This window comes from Anopheles coustani, chromosome X (genome assembly GCF_943734705.1).
Source record: "Anopheles coustani chromosome X, idAnoCousDA_361_x.2, whole genome shotgun sequence".
In the NCBI taxonomy this organism is placed as follows: Eukaryota; Metazoa; Arthropoda; class Insecta; order Diptera; family Culicidae; genus Anopheles; species Anopheles coustani.
In genome coordinates this window covers 12,976,284-12,992,442 of record NC_071290.1, presented here as the reverse complement: position 1 = coordinate 12,992,442, position 16,159 = coordinate 12,976,284, and the positions used below count along the sequence as shown (strand labels likewise).

General features: G+C 45.7%; 2 protein-coding genes across 2 annotated transcripts; both read right to left on the bottom strand.

The window, feature by feature from the left end:
* Positions 1–311: 311 nt before the first annotated feature.
* LOC131269307 (transient receptor potential cation channel protein painless-like) lies at positions 312–3,798 on the bottom strand. Its single transcript, XM_058271658.1, has 4 exons — positions 3,789–3,798; positions 3,621–3,688; positions 3,265–3,546; positions 312–3,191 (listed from the first exon to the last, which is right to left on the bottom strand). The coding sequence occupies exons 1-4, from the start codon at positions 3,796–3,798 to the stop codon at positions 312–314; spliced, it is 3,240 nt and encodes a 1,079-aa protein (XP_058127641.1).
* Positions 3,799–14,332: 10,534 nt separating this feature from the next.
* On the bottom strand, positions 14,333–15,596 carry LOC131269306 (uncharacterized). The gene is made up of 2 exons (XM_058271657.1): positions 14,643–15,596; positions 14,333–14,578 (listed from the first exon to the last, which is right to left on the bottom strand). Exons 1-2 carry the CDS (start codon positions 15,594–15,596, stop codon positions 14,333–14,335), a joined length of 1,200 nt encoding a protein of 399 aa, XP_058127640.1.
* Between the last annotated feature and the right edge of the window lie 563 nt (positions 15,597–16,159).

Here is a 16,159-nt window from a genome sequence, read left to right as displayed (position 1 = left end):
ATATCAAAGTTCTTTAAAAAAAAAGGAAAGCACCTGCAACAGAATTTAACTACTGAAGTAACTCTGCGAATAGCCTTGCAATAACAATTTGTAACTATAATATAGGAACGATACAGCTGATGTGGTCCAACACCCAGTTTGCAGAAAAGGCAGTCGTTTGGAAGCTTATTGCTTAATCGGTTGAGTAATCAACCGTGTTATCTTGTTGCAGATGGCCATGAATATTTGGATTGATGAATGTAAACAATACTTGAAAGGTGTATAAAGCCTTTTTCATTCAGCTTATAGGCAGCAAAGTCCCCGGAAGGTGTCTACTGATCTCCGGTTTGATGGTCCGGCAAAGTTTGCCTCAAACCGCGCCGCAGCCTTTTGCGAGCCTTCCGTCGGAGGCCTTTCTCCTTGACGTGCTGCTTGCCCCGTTTCGGCTTGAGCTGGACCTGCTCCATCAGCGTTTTCATCTGCTTCTTCAGCTCCTGCAGTTCCCGGTGAACGTCGTTAAGTCCGGCGGCGAACATGTCTACCCGTTTCGGCGCCGTGGGAGTGACGGGCGGGCTGGGCGTTCTCTGAGGGCTGAGGCTCGACGCAATAGACGTGGAGGTAACGGTGGCCGCTAGTGGGGTTCGGGTGAACGGATGTCGCTTCTCGTGGATCGCCAGCGCATCGGTCAGAATGGACTGATCGAGCCGCATGAACAGCGAGATCTTAAACAGCCGGAAGTTCAGCAGCACGTTCGAGCAACCGTCGCCCAGCAGGGGAAAAATGGAGAGCGGCTCAAAGGCGGTGGTGTTGTGCGGGCGAGTCGGTTCGTCCTTCCGGTGCACCTCGATCTTGCGGAACTCCTTGGCCCGCACCTGAATCCAGCTGTTGTGCTCGGCAAAGAACGGCTTGGGGAAGAGCTTGTGCAGGTAGGCCGGGCGTACGTTCGCCACGCCACGTTCGTACTGCTCGAGCAGCATCACCTTCTTGCTGATGCTGATCAGCTCCGACTCCTCCCGGATGGCGGCGATATCGCTGACCGCGAGACCGTTGATCAGGTTCATGATGACGATCGGCGCGATGAAGAGGAACAGCAGAAACAGCACCAGCTTGCCCTCGTCGAAGTCCAACGTGGACGCCTCGAGCTCGCCGGACGTCATCACCAGCGTCTTGATGGTCGCATTCCAGAACGTGTGAAAGCTGTTGAAGTTCTTCTCGACACAGTCATCCTCGGTGCAGGCATCCCGTTTCGCTCTCTCGATCGGCGACTCGTTGTACGTCAGGTAAAACGCGTAAATGAACGCCCCAATAAGCGGGATGAACAGCCCGAAGCTCTTGAGGAAGTTTATCGATACCGTCTTGAACATGTACATCATTGTCGAGAGACTGTTGAAAGGGAGTGAACCGAGTAGGAAGGTCACCTGCAAGGCTAGGCTGATTACCACTAGCGAAGAAACGAGTCCCTTGCAACCGTCACACAGTACGTAGATCATCGCGACAATGTTGGCAATATCTAGGGCATTGTCGAACGACATGTACGACTTGCGAAGGAACAACATTTGGAGTATTTCGCGGAAACCCATCAACAAGGCCGCTAGAGCGCTGAACCATAGTAGTATTTTGCTCGGTCCTTCGTGCGAACAGGCGGTTAGTGAGAAACTACCGAATAGTACGGCTGTAAGAACTGTCAGGACGAGGTTGAGGTAGTTCCAATGGCTCAATCGCATCCACTTGACCATGATGAACGTGTGGACGACGGGGTGGATAAGGAGTGGCTTAAGCTCCTTGCTCTGCGCGATCTGACGCACGGTGGTCATCTCGGTGACAGTTCGCTCGTACCGCCGTGGTTGATGGTTGGCACTGGTAGCGTCCTGCACAAACTTCCACTTTCGCGTCTTTCCACCGCCACGATGCGTCGCGGACAGTGCCGCCTTGCCGTGCGTGAACGGTGCGAAGCAGTTCAGGTTGAAGCGTAGCATGCGCTTATCGTTACCTCGGTCCGCCTCCACCTCGATGCAGCGGTCCAGGTAGCTCTTCCAGAACTCGTACGTCCCGTAGTCAAGCGGGGTAAGATTGTCGCGATTGCGGAGGCCTAGGTACGCGTACCGCTGCTTCAGCAGGGCCAACGCCACCGACTCGAAGCCATACTTAAGCGCCAGATGAAGCGGTGTGTTGCCAGAATCATCGACCTTTGACATGTGGATGGTTTGCGTGTCGGCCAGGTACTCCGCGCAGGCCAGCAGGTCCGCTCGATCCTCACTACGGCGCTTGGTCTTGTGCGCCTTGGTCAGCGTGACGGCCAGCAGTGGATCGTCGTTCAGCAGAATCAAATCGGTTATGTTCTTCACCAGCAGCTGCAGCACTCCCAGGTCTCCCATTTCGCACGCCTTCCGAAGCAACCCTTTCAGCTCCACCCGATGTTCCATCTCGCTGCTACGCTGGTCAGCTACCGCGCACTGGTTCTTCGCACGCTCTTTTGCTTGCTTCTGTGGTCGATCAACCAGTTTAAATATCATCTTTTCGTTCTTCTCCACCACCAACCGCAGACATTCGGGCAGCTTCTGGTCCAGGGTCGTATGCAGCAGCAGACGGATCACCTTCTTTACGTTTTCTCGCGTCACCACAAACTTGGGCCAGTAGTTTTGAAACTGCTCCACGTCCTTATGTCGGAGAAATATCTCGAACAGCTCCACCGTGAGGTTCACGTTAGTTGCATTATTGAGGAACCTAGCGAGACGTACGTTTCCTTCGGTTTTGATCACCACCAGCGCATGCTTAGCCGTCTCGATGCACTGGTGGACGAAGTCCTTTGTGTCCGACGCCAAGCTGACTTCGGCCGTTCCAACGGACTTGTAGAGCATCTCGATCGGGAGCTTATTCCTCATGCTGCAGATATTAAAGTCTGCTCCTGCCGTCAACAGGCGCTCTATAAGCTTCCGAAGCTGTGGCAGTCGGGCGTTCGCATCCTCGGGTTGCTTGCCCTGGCGTAGACATTCATCGTACTTTTCACACAGAATCGCCAACGCCGTCTCCTTGTGGCTGTTGCGCTGGTTAACATCGGTTCGCGAGCGTCCCAGCAACCACTCCAGAAATCCTTCGTTCAGCTGCATCACCGCAAAGTGTATCGGGGCGTCGATTTTTCCGGAAACGTTCGCCTGTCTGGGCTCCTGGTTCTCACCCTTTTTCCCTCCCGTTGGCTGTTTCGGTGCAACCAGCTGCAAGCAAGTGAAACAATGATCAGTTTGGGGGATTAACCTTGATCACGGGAATTTATCGCAAGCTATGCACCTCATTCTCCGCCTCGAAACGCTCGATGAACAGCTTCAGGTACGGCTCGTACTTGCCGATGTCGGATAGCATATCCGCCAGTAGCACCTGGAAGCGTGTGTGGTTGAGAAACGTCTTCGGCTCCGGGATGGTCGTCTTCACGTCCCACGTTTTCATCTGATTCACCAGCTCCATCAGTTCCGCCCATTTCGGGTCATCCAACAACGCTCGGAACTGATCCAGGTTGGTCTCAGTCGGCGGTACACAACGTAGCAAATTTTTCAGGCCATTCTCCAGCTCTTCCTGCAGTGTTGTGGAAAAAAAAAACAGCCATTTACAACCTTTCGCAGCAATGTTGTGCACGCTGCACAACATACCTGCAATTCACAGCGCCTGGACCGCAGATCCTTCCGTTTCGGCTCCTCCATATTGAGCAGTGTTGCCCCTTAAGGTATAGAGAATAAGAATAATATCTCTAAGATCAGTCACGAACACACATTGGCATGCACATTCCTATGGAGGGTGCTTGTTTGTGCCGAGCTCACCTTCTGCCATCGCGGAACTGGGGGATTTACGACGATTGATGGCTAACGACGCAACCTGTACTGCCTTCTCGACAACTCGCCCCAATATTAAGCCCACTCAAGAGCGCTCCGTTTATCTTCCACCCTTGTGTCGGCCAATGTGCCCTTTTCTTTTCTATAGTTTGCCTTGCTTCCCGCATTCACACTATCTCGTATCAGTCGCTTGGAGACAGCGTCTTGGGTGAGCTGTGACTGTATGCGAAACGCGAACGCTATACGGACATGCGTCTGTCGGGGGGGTTTTCGCGCAGTCCGCGGTTTTTTAGCGCCGCGGTCGTTTCTCTCGGAGAATGAAGATCACTCCGGCTCGGAGATGAGAGCGTGAGAGGTTTTGCCAACCGCGTGGTTGGGGAATTCCCGTCGCCGGGTACGTCCAACCGGCTTCTGCACGCACTGTTCCGCAAGGTGAGTCAGAAGGGGCTCCCGAAATCAATCATAAAAGTTTCACTTCGTGGTTATGAACGGTGTTATCTCGTACTTCCGCGAATTGGGCAACTATTCTTCTACCGATGGATGGACATTGTTGATCACAGCACGATTATTGTAGGTCCTTGACTACCAACCACTTTGGGGAGCTTGCACCAGTGCTGAACACAACCTACCGCGTTAACACTCGTTGGAAGACTCACCGAAACAGTTACTCGTGGTGAATGTGATCTCCCGACCGCGGCCTGAAAGTTACTCACTCCACTCTATATCTGCTCCCCAGCAGTGTGAATGGCTCTCCGGCACGATCCGTAAACGTCGCCGGCGTCAGAGGAGAGCCAAACGCAGAGAACGCGTGCTGAACGCGAATCTCGCGTGTCAACGGCCTAACGCGAGTAACAGCTGGGCTCCAAAAATACTGTCGGGGTCCAAGGTCACTGTTCACTACCGCTAACACGCCATGTCACAACGCCATTTGAATTATTTTTATCTTCCTTGTTTTACGTAGTGAGTGTGCTTCAATACCTGTTGCAGGCAAACGTCAAGTTGAATGAAAACGATATTGATGGACTATCAAATTAACGTTTGCGGCAAATGCAAATGAATCGTGAATGGCGCCGCAGATGACTACAACCGGTAGACATCATTGACAAATCGATGTCAATTGCTTCCTAATATGATCGTCATCAACACCTCGATAGTCTGTTGTTACTTAGCTGCTCGCTTCTAGCACTCACCAGTGATCCTGAAAAACTAGTCCGTTTTCTTAAATGTCAAGCAAATCTACTGGTGACAACATCGGCCAATGAGTACTGGAACGCCTCAACTCCGCCGACGGTTCGAATCGCATGTCCAAGCGGTACGATATGCTATCGCAAATTACTGATGTAAAAGCTAAATTCAGGAAGATAGACGTGGTACCGCACCGAACCGATTGGGCAATGTTTCCTGATAATTTATGTTTGATGCATGACCCGATGATTTTTTCATGTTTCAGTTGGTGATAAACGTCATTATCACTCGAACCAACTGAGTCAATTAAAACCTAATCGACGAGATAAGGGTGTTGCCATGAAAATGCTTCATTTTTTCTCTAATAATGCTTAAAAGCGGTTATGTTGGGTTACGTTCTCTTTGTGACATATTTAGTTTCGATATAAATCGTTTAAGAAATCCGAATTCCCACAGGACATATGAGCTACGTCATATGAGCTAAATCAGGAATCAGGACATATGAGCTACGTAGCCAGTCCTTAACCCAAAAGAGGTCTGTGTCTCCAGGTTAGCTTGCGAAGGCCCAGGAAGCTGGATGCAAAAGCCGTACTGGAGTAAATCCTCACAGAAGAAAAAGAAGAAGAAGAAGAAAGACTTGCCATGGTTGAGAGCAATTAATTCTCTGTTTAGTAGTTGTTTAGCAGTATGTCTGACGCTGTATGTCACACTGGTTGGAATACTATTACCCAACTCGAGTTATTAGTTACTCGAGGTAATCTGTTTGCTCTTGTGGAGGTTCGTGAGCGCTTCTAGTAGGAGCGATCAGCAAATAAAAGAAAGATGGGGAACGGCTCGCCTTGTACGCGTTTTGTGTTTTCCGAGTTGGTCGATTCGTGTACCACGTTTCCTTGAGTTCCGACGAAAGTGAAGAACGATATGTAAACTGCATTTGCACCTTTCCTCAATATTGCTAATCTTCACTGTTTTGTGCGTAAGGCGCATTCCTATCTTTGGAATCTGCTTCCGGATGTTGGGAATCGGAATGGGTATTATCGTGACCCCTGAATAAAATGGGGAAGTATAGGAATCTCAGGTCTAGGACATCCACCTGACGGAACACTCTTTTCTGATCGTTACGCTTCCCGTTTGCCAACGTGGAATAGATTTGTAAAGTATTTTGGTTTGTTTCAAACACAGTTTCCAACTCACCACCCTAGCCAACAACACCATCTGAACTACTTTCTTGGCTCGTGCAACGAACCCACGGTGGGCAATAGTGTTCAGCTTATCTACATATATGTGAATCAACGCTTGGATGTTCGGGTTCCTCCGTAATGGAAGCATGATTCAGTCCTTCCACTTTGAAAAAGTTTGTGTTGATAATTTTGTTTGTTGCTGAAAAAAAATTCCTGCGCATGCAAGAGGCTTTCAACTCAGATTTAGATATTCATAAGCTATTTATAGAGTGCTCTTGCTTAATGTTTCTTTTATTACACGCGTAAATTCTAAAAAGAAAACCACACAACATCGACGCTGGCCGATATGCCTTATCAGTTCTTCCTACTTTGGAAGAGAAAGATTGGCAATTAGATCACCTTTGGGAGTGATGAGTCAAATATAAGGAACATGTTCCTAAGGTTTGCACATATTTTATTTTATCCAAATAAAATTGCAGACACAAAAATTGCTGTAGGGATAAACGATTTCGTAAAGCTGTCAAGACGCCGAATAACTTAAAATTAAAACGTTATGGCATGGCCAGTGTTGTAAACTGTCGACATTTTTTTTGATATTCGCTGTAGCCTACTTGTCGAAATCATTGTTTATGAACGACAGTGAATTTGATCATGAAACGAATTATGGGTTTGTGACATGAATCGTCTAAGACTATCACCGTAGCATCATATGAATGTCAACGACATTCAATGATACGACATTCATTTGCTGTAGTTACCGCCATCGAATCCTCGTTCAAATGAATGTCTTGTGAATGTCAATTTTTCGTATGTAATGCATATCACTTTAATCGATAGTCAAATTTAATTTCGTAGAGTCAAACAACCGTAACATATAAAAATAACTTATAAAAACGGTTTTTAACACGTTAACCGCCATGTCAGTCCCTGGGGACTGACAGTGAAGTTTCCGTTCACGCCACGTCCGTCACATCGGTCCATCAGTGTCGGTCCGCCAGTTTCAGTCCGCCAGTGTCGGTCCGCCAGTGTCGGTCCGCCAGTGTCGGTCCGACAGTGTCAGTCCGCCAGTGTGCTTCATTTTCATGCACTCTCTTCATTTCTTTCTGTCCACTTCATTTCGTTTTACCGCTGCGCGGTTAACGTGTTAATCACAACACACATATTTTTCTATTTCAAAAAGAAATCCTTAGCACTATCGCTGGAAACGCACAAAGAATGAGACCAAAACAATTGTATGACAGGTTTTACTGAATGTTGGATGGTGGATATTCGTATGCTAACTTGATCATTTGAATCCCTGAAAAATTAGTGTCATAGGATTTCACCAAGAAAATGTCGTCGTATCAAATGACATTTTTTGACGTGACGGTCAAGTGAATGAACGAAATTTGAATGTAGAGCTTCAAGCAGAATGAATGTCAGCAATTGAATGTCAATGAACATCACCGTTCTCAACACTGGGCATGGCACACCGCTTCAACTATAGGAGAATCATTAATGGGTTAGTTGATTAAAGCATAGGATTATCAACAAATATTTTCTATCGTTTATATAGTTGGTATGTAAATATTTTATCGTTTCTTTTTTAACTTTTAACTGTTGTCCGATTGCGTTAACACCACTTGATTATGTTTTAATGGCGTCACACCTAAACAAGGTTTCATAGTAGTATTTCTAAACTTTTTGATGTCCCACTGCTCAGCTAAGGTACTGCGGTATTCTGCTTTCCGTTTTAAGTCAGGAGAGTGAGCTGATCAATCAAGGATATCTTCTTTGTTGGACTTGATCCATTTGATGATTTACGAATGAATGAAGGCCAGTACTAATATGCAGCTCCGCAGTTTTTAGTCTAAAAGAGTTCCTTTTTGCCTCTGTTAATAAATTTCCGTTTGACTGGTTGAATATCGAATACTCTTTTAGTGTTGCGGCTTATATCTTCTGGACTTATAGGAACTGGCTAGTAGTTACATTGATTTTAAACGTTTTGCGTAATATTTCTGGCGTCTCGTGATGTACTACATCTATAGGCGTGCATACACGGTAATTCAATAGTTTCAAACCAAATTTAATAACAAACATTTGAACAGACAATAGTTTACATGTTCTTTCAAACTCTAGAAAACCTAAATAGTCTTATAGAAACTGAACAGAGTTTATATCGTATATTTGTTGGTTATTTATAAATGTGTCTTTTCCTAACGCTTTCTCGCCATTCCAGTCGTAGTAAATTCCAGAACAAACCCCGTTCGGGCACCCTCCAACTCTTTTTATTACCCATCTGGTAAACCACGCCGTATCGACGCGACGCTGAAATCCCTTATCGGTTTCTGGCTTGGCTTGGCGCGGCCTGGCGATGCAACAGCGCAATTCCTGGCCATTCTAGGCCACGGCTTTACGATCGCCTGCATTCGCGACGGCGTTTAGCAACCCATTCGAAAATTATTACCGTCCAGCCCGCCCCGGCCAAACCCCCCTAGCTCCGGTGGCTTAATCATCATTAGCGAAGTGAATTTCATTACCTCGCCCATTGTGCGCGCGGTCCAGTTTTACGAGATCCTCGCCGCCCACTTGGGAGCAATGCTGGGGAAATGGGGTGGCGGGAAATAAAAAAATTATATGTATATTATTTCGACACGCGGCCGGCTCGGTCCCCATCGGGGATGTGCCGATTGTCCTTCCGATCGCGAGCCCATCCGTCGTCCTTTTCCGTTTGGTTTTATGTTCCTTTTTGTATTTGCAGTTTCGTTCTCTTTTTTTTTAACTCGATTCCGGTATGCTTTACGGTCGTCTGCTGTTTTCCACTACCTTTCTCGGCTTTCTAGTAGTCCCTGCCTAGTTGTTCTCCGGTTTTTTTTTTATTGTTTATTTTTTACTTTTATGTCATTACTTAACCCGCTATCAATGCGAGTTTGTGCGCTCGCCCATATTTAACCAGTTGCGTCTGCTTCCGTTTTCATCCGTAGGAAGCCGATTGTTCCACTCTCTCTATATTTTGTTGTTTTTTTTTTCTCTCGTATTTTCCACTTCCCCGGTGACGCGCCAGCATATTTACATTTTGGCACTGAGAGTCGTAAAATTTAACTCATTTAACGTTCCACCATTGCACTGCGTTTGGGTGTTTTTCTTTTCGCTTTCCCCCCCACATGTCCCTTTTCGGCGCTTGGGTACTATTTGGTCCTTTTTCTTTTCTTTGCCGGCGAGAAGACGTCGGGCGACGACGTGTCATTTATGTTTCCTCCTCGCTTTCCCTTATCGTAACCCTTTTTTGTTCTTCTTTCTCGTCGACGGACAATACGCACCAGCAGGCTGGATGGACAAAAAGCAAAACGGCTCATTTTTATATCGCTCTTTAGGTTGGATGCACCCGCCGAACGCAACCCTTTTCGTTGGCTCGCTTGGTTTTTCTTTACCCGAATCGTGACAACTGGGGAAAATGCGTTTTTTTTTCTTCTTGGCTTGGTTGCTCGGACCATTTCCCGGTCGTAAAAACGATGATAGCGGTGATGAACGCCGGTGTCTTTTTCGCGGAGGGAACGGAGGGGTGCGACCGGCGACCAGTATGGACGTTCTTAGAGCAAATAAGAAAAACAGTTGCCTCAAACCGAGCTGGGAAAGAAAAAGGGGGAGAAACTTGGCCGTACGGAAAAATATAATAATAAAACGCATAAAACACCGATCGACCACACCTCAGGCGAAGTGGGTAAGTGGAAAATCTTGGTGGATATCCCCTCCGTGGTCTTCACCATAAGATGCATAAACATTTCATTCGATGGTCAATCGAAACGAGTTAAGCTCGGCGGGCGAACATAAAACACGACACGTGAGGGGCCGAGGAAGGAAGTGAAATAAAAAGGTTGTAAAAATCTTTACCTTTGCCAGTGCATTGTGGACTCGGACCCGTCGATTACCCTCCCCAAGGCTCCCTCCACCCGTGTCTTGTTCGCTTGAGGACGCGAAATAAATAGGACACTAAAATTGCTCCATAACCTATAAACGCGTCCATTCGAAGCATTTCGTAGGGGTGAAGAGAGGGAAGGAATGGTAGTGTGTCCAGGGGCAAATGGGATTATCTTGAAAGCAACGCCATCGTCTTTGTTCCCGGCAATGGTTAATTTCAATATTCTGGAAATGTTGATAAGCAGGATTTTCTTACTCTTTTACCCACTGTAAAGTGACACTTAATCGATTTTTATAAACTGTTGTAAACATTTATGCCAAAAAGGGTACCAATAACCGTTTGTATGGAGATAAATTGTGTTTTAAAAAATGTAGTAGAATATTATTCCATACTTCTGGGGATGAATAAAACTAAAGGATATTATAAACGGTGATTTTTGGGTTCGTTTTCCTTACTGTTTCATCTTTTATTTGCTTGCTTTTATTTATTTACTTTTTAAAAAGTATTTTCTTATTTGAATTAGGCCACTTAAAACAAAATGAAGTGATTAAATATGGTCATTCGCATGTTTAAAATATCCTATGTGAATTTCACGGCTATTTAATATGGTTTAAAGGAAAAAAACAGGATTAAACTAATTATGCCAGATACAATGTTAGATTTGCCAACGATCGTTGCAGCTATAACAAGTGTTAAATAAAATGTTGCAGTAAAACAGACAATCATAAAGTATAGAAATATGTTACTTAACGGCTAACGATCTTAATTAAATTTGTTATCAACACAGATTTCATAAAAGGCGTTTTAAACGTTTGACACATTCACTTAACAGCAAGTGTCAAACACTCATTTCACACATGTGAAACCCAACTTGACTGATCTAAACGCGAAATAAACAAGCCATGCCAGCAGAGTCAACAATTTTTCATTCAAATACATTGAAAATGATCGCCAAATGAAATAAACCACGTCGTATTATGCGATTTCAATTCGGTTTCGCAATGGTGAATTAATATTATTATCAATTCCAAAGATGCAATAATATCGCTTTCCGACAAATGAAAGTTGCTGTCATCTATCTGAATCTTTATATATTTTCCATTTGCAGTTTGCAATTGTTTAATTTTCGAGTTTTCATACTGTAGTAGATATTGAAAGTTAACTGTAACATAACAAATTGTTGTTTGAGGTTGACAGCACGTTAAACTATATTTCTTGAGAGAGTTCTAGTTTAATAACATCAAATCAGAGAAAATATCAAATCGCGATAAATGGCTCTAATTAAACACTATCACAGGCAGGTCGTGCTATAACAATCCTTGTTTTGATAATAATCTGATAGTTTTAACGTAGTTATAATGTTTTGGTAGCAGAATAGAGGATAGAGAATCGATTAAAAAAAAAAATAGTATTCTTCTAGAATGGCCTGGAAATTTTTGTATGCTGCTTTTACCTTTCAATCTTTTTACATACATTTTTATTGTTTAAACGAAATATGGAATAATAAATTCAAGAAATCTTCCTTAGTTAATTTATTTTACCACAAGCTTTTGGTTATTTGTTTGATCAAAAAAGTTTGTCTTTGTTCGGCGGTCCCGTTCGGTTTGCATCCGAAGGACTTGGTCCCGGTTTTCCGTCCCTTGGAGGTGCTCAAGCTAATAAGTCTAATAGTAAGAGAGTAGAAAAGGTGAAAGAACGCACCTCGGGTTAAAAATTTCCCCACACCGAGAGTTGTTTGTGCCCGGAGTTTTTAATGTTAATAATTTCAAAAACTTGAAAAGATGCACCACTTGCCGGTGGCGGTCAGGGTCGGTCCCCATTTGCCATACCGGTTCCGTCCGTTCGTTCGAAATAATCCTCGGGTGCGTCGTACCGCTGCGGGGCTTAAAAGTCGGTAAAATTTTACGACCCTTAGTGCTCCCTCCCGAGATCGACGGTACGTCATTCCCGGGGTTTTCCCGAACAAGTGTAGCAAGTGGTGGGCCCCCCGTTCTTTCTTGGCCTCTGAAACCAGACAAGGGAGTGGAGGAGGAGGCAATCTCTCAGTAGCAAAAGGAAGGTGCGAGCCAAGAACAATACAAATCTCGATCCCTGCGGCAGAGAAAAGGCTTAAAAAATCGGGTGCGCCTAGCGTTTGGGGTTGTAAATCTTACCCCCGCCAGCAACCAGCAGGGGGGGATGGTTTTGATGAGAAATGATTTCATTACCAAGGTGATTGGCTTCCCGGTTTTAGGGTCACCTGGGGGCCTGCAGTAGGAAAACTTTGTTCCCTTCGACTTTCGACCATTTTTATTTCGTTCATTATGCTTCACATTTTTTACTGCCTCCTCGTCAGAACGGAAGGGGGTGTTCACTGAATTCATTTTATTTTATTTTGCTTCTGGTTTTTTTTTTACAGAAAACCATAGGCAACGTCGGTTGACTTAAACGTCAAATGACCACTTTCCAAGTTTCTCGCCTATAAAAGTGTGATTTGAATTAATGTACGGGTACTTGCCTTACCTGCCACGAGTGGGTGGGGGAAAAGGCGGAGGGGAGGGAAAATCATTGCACGGCACCACACGCCGATAATTGATAGATCCTGCATAATTTAGTGGCGCACGGTGGGCAAGTTGGCGAAAGGTCCCCTGCGCCCATTTTATTATTCATACTCACTTGCTTTTTTCTCGCTCGGATGAGGTTCTTCGGGTCGAGGGCTTTCGGACGGGGGAGAGAAATGAGTGATGGAGGGGATGTGATGTTATGAAAAACACCAACTCTTTCCTCCACCCAGGTGTCGGCGTACAAAGTATCGTTTTGCGAAAAGTCCAAGTCCGGAACTTCATCCGTTCGCTTTCTTCCAATGTTTCTGGCGTGTTGGCCTCCTTCAATTGGCACCCGAGAGCGCGCCATTTTCGGCACGTGCCCGTTTTAGTGGGACCGCACGCAGCGCTAATTGCTGCTTTCTCGCTGGGACTCGACAAAAAAAAAAAAAAAGAGTAGAGTAGAAATTTCCCCTTTCGCCCTCCCGCGGGTCGTGTTGTTTCCGTTTTCCAATATTACCAATTGCAAAGGTTTGCAATCATATCGGTCGGGACGCGCCGGGACACATTTGGAAAGCTGGTGGAGTTTTCAACGATGAGCAACGCGAGCGACAAAGGGGGCTTTAATTGGATGTGTTTTATTGGCATAACAAAGCTGACAGCAGTGCGTTTGTGGTTTGACATTGACAAGTGCGACTTTGTTTTCATGCATGCATATTCCACTCTTGCGTTGTGATGCTCATCATGAAGTCAACGTTCCCTAGAAGCGTTTTACATTCCGCGGTTGGTCTGAGAATTGTTTCAATTGACAGCAATATGCCTTGTTTCTGATCTTAACCTCACTTTTTAGTCTCTAATAATCCTTTAATCCTTTTTTTCGTTAAAGTCTTTAATAATCCTTTTTTTCGTCATTCAATATCAGACTAGAATAAACCTCCTGTCCTGTTTGGTTGACTTTAAAATGTGATCTGTGCTTGAGATGTTACAGTTTTCATCATCCTATGTTCCTATGTGGGTGTCTACGTAACTTCTGATGTAGTCCTCCTCATGAAGCAAAAACTATTTGAAAGTCTTCTTTATCAACATGGTTTTGGCTTTAGAGTATTACTCAGAATAAACAATTTCATCTCCTCAAATATATTCGATTGAGTAGTAAATCCCAACTGTGCATGAGTTGTTACAGTTTTAATCTTCATCTTTTTCTTTGCGGACGTCTACGTAACTTCTGATGTAGTTCACCTCGTGAAGCAACAACTATTTGAAAGTATTCTTTATCAACTTGGTTTTGGCTTTAGAGTATTACTTAGAATAAATAATTTCGTCACCTCAGGTGTAGTTAATTGAGATGTTACAGTTTTCATCATCATTTTTTTCTATGTGGGCGTCTACGTAACTCCTAATGTAGTCCTCCTATTGAAGCAACAACTATTTGAAAGCCTTCTTTATCACCTTGTTTTTTGATTTTGAGTATTACTCAGAATAAACAATTTCATCTCCTCAGGTGTAGTCGATTGGGGAGTACATCCCATCTACATGAGTTGTTACAGTTTTCATGACCATCTTTTTCTATATGGACGTCTACGTAACTTCTGATGTATGTTCGAATTTTTGTCAACTTTTTGGGGATTTGGGATTAGAGTAGTACTCCAAATAAACAATAGCATCACTTCAGGTGCAGTCTATTGAGGAGTACATCAACTGGTATAAGACCTCTACAGAAATAGGGGAGTAAGCTTCAAACCGTTGACTCTAGTTGGGATGCTGTGTGTCGCGCAGAAACATGAGCATCGTGTAGGTCAGCTTGACCAGACTGGCGAACGCTTCGCTCGACATCTCGAACATTCCGCCACAGGTGATGCCAAGGCTCTTCTGCGTCATGCTCATCATGATCAGGAGTGAGGAACGCGCCTGTCGGTAGCGGTGGGCGTTAGGCAGCGAGTAGCACAACTGCTCCGGCCACTCGAGCCCGTACAGTTGTTCACCGATCCTGTCGTTCTGTAATGTTTTTGAAGGTGTGGTCAGTGGGGTGGAACTGTTTCTTTACCTGTTCTGAGCATACCTCATCGTTTAGTCGGTCCACCAGCTGGCAGCACCAGTAGCACTCAAGCAGCAGCGTGACCAGAAATCCGCTGAGGATGATGTCGTAGGTGCTAGGCCTTTCGTTGGCGCTGATCATGAACATCCCAATGGCCAGGAAGATGACCGCGGAGTAGAACATAAGCAAGAAGGTGGTACGCAGGAACGGTTTGAGGAGGTCGAGCTGCTGCAGGAACTGCTCGTGGCGTCGTACCGTACGCCGGATGTTGCGTTCCAGCTGAGTCCAGAAGTCGATGCCAGGCTCAACAACCAACAGGTGTCGGTAGTCTTCAGCGATCTCAGCCAACTCGTCCGAGAGGCCAAGCATGATGGAGTTCATGCCGGTGAGTGAGGTATTGTAGGCCGCCGCCCAGCGCCAAGCAAAGTCAAATGAGAAGATGTGAACCAGGAGTTCTGCCATCCACCCATAACGCGACACGTTGGCCGGCATCTCGTATAGCTCTCGGCGATAGGTGCTCGAAAACACAAACACAGCCCGATCGGCTAGCCCGATCAGTTGAAAGATGATGGCAGTCTTGACGATCTTCCGATAGGAACCGGTCGCCGGAGGCGTCGCGGCTCGCTGCCGTCGGATGTACTGCTGAAGACGCTCGACGTCCACCACGTACCACTTGAACACCAACATCCGAGCCACCATCATCGACAGCACGCCAAACGTGTTACTATAGTGCAGCGCCTTCCCAGGATTGGCGGATGCGTTCAACAGCGCCAGCACGAATCGGTCGGCCCAGATAAGGTAGGAAAACAGCTGAATGGCTCGCATCGCTCCAAATACCAACCTTACACGCAGACCGTGCCACCCGCGAGCCAGATGAAAGCCCGGCAGTATAAGCAGCAGGTCGAACGGGCCGAAAAAGTCCTGCTCGGTGCACACGGTACGGTAGAGTTTCTTCAGAGACATTACAAGCGACGCCATTGCTACTCCAAGTCCTGCCGTTGACTAACCGGCCGCTGGTCGTGATTTCTTGGTCGAAGACGTCAGCTAGGGTAAAAATAACAAAAGTTTTCAAAGTTCCCAGGAAGTTTTGGCCTGAAATATTCACACCACCGCACGCCATGGCTTTATGTCACTTCCAGAACCTACCTGGTGGGAACATTCTGCAAATGTTACGGTAGGTAAAGGTCCGGTAGAATACGTCATAGGTTACTGGTTGCTATTCACGCCATTTCATTTGTTTGGTATTCGCTGAAGAGATGCGCAGTGGGATAAAGTAGAACAATTGAGTGGACATTTCACTTTGTTTTACTAATTTCTCGATGATCTCGAACCCTGCATTGTATAACCAGATAGTGCTAGTGTTATATGAACAAAGCTTGGTACTAGAAATGTATGCTGTTATTATGTGACGTAATGCAATATTTGATTGTTAACCTTTCCAAATATCGTATTAAACATTTGAAAAAGCTTCGTTTCTCACATTATAGAGATTGCGTTGCTTTTAGCACCTACTTTCTGTTCGATTGATACGCTACCATAGC

What these genes read in the sequence shown, in the direction of transcription:
- LOC131269306 (XM_058271657.1), bottom strand. Translation starts at nt 15,596, where the DNA reads ATGGCGTCGCTTGTAATGTCTCTGAAGAAACTCTACCGTACCGTGTGC. An exon ending in TGGACCGACTAAACGATGAG is followed by an intron (nt 14,579 to 14,642) that starts GTATGCTCAGAA and finishes AAAACATTACAG; the next exon opens with AACGACAGGATCGGTGAACA.
- LOC131269307 (XM_058271658.1), bottom strand. An exon ending in CCAGGCGCTGTGAATTGCAG is followed by an intron (nt 3,547 to 3,620) that starts GTATGTTGTGCA and finishes ACAACACTGCAG; the next exon opens with GAAGAGCTGGAGAATGGCCT. An exon ending in GTTTCGAGGCGGAGAATGAG is followed by an intron (nt 3,192 to 3,264) that starts GTGCATAGCTTG and finishes ACTTGCTTGCAG; the next exon opens with CTGGTTGCACCGAAACAGCC.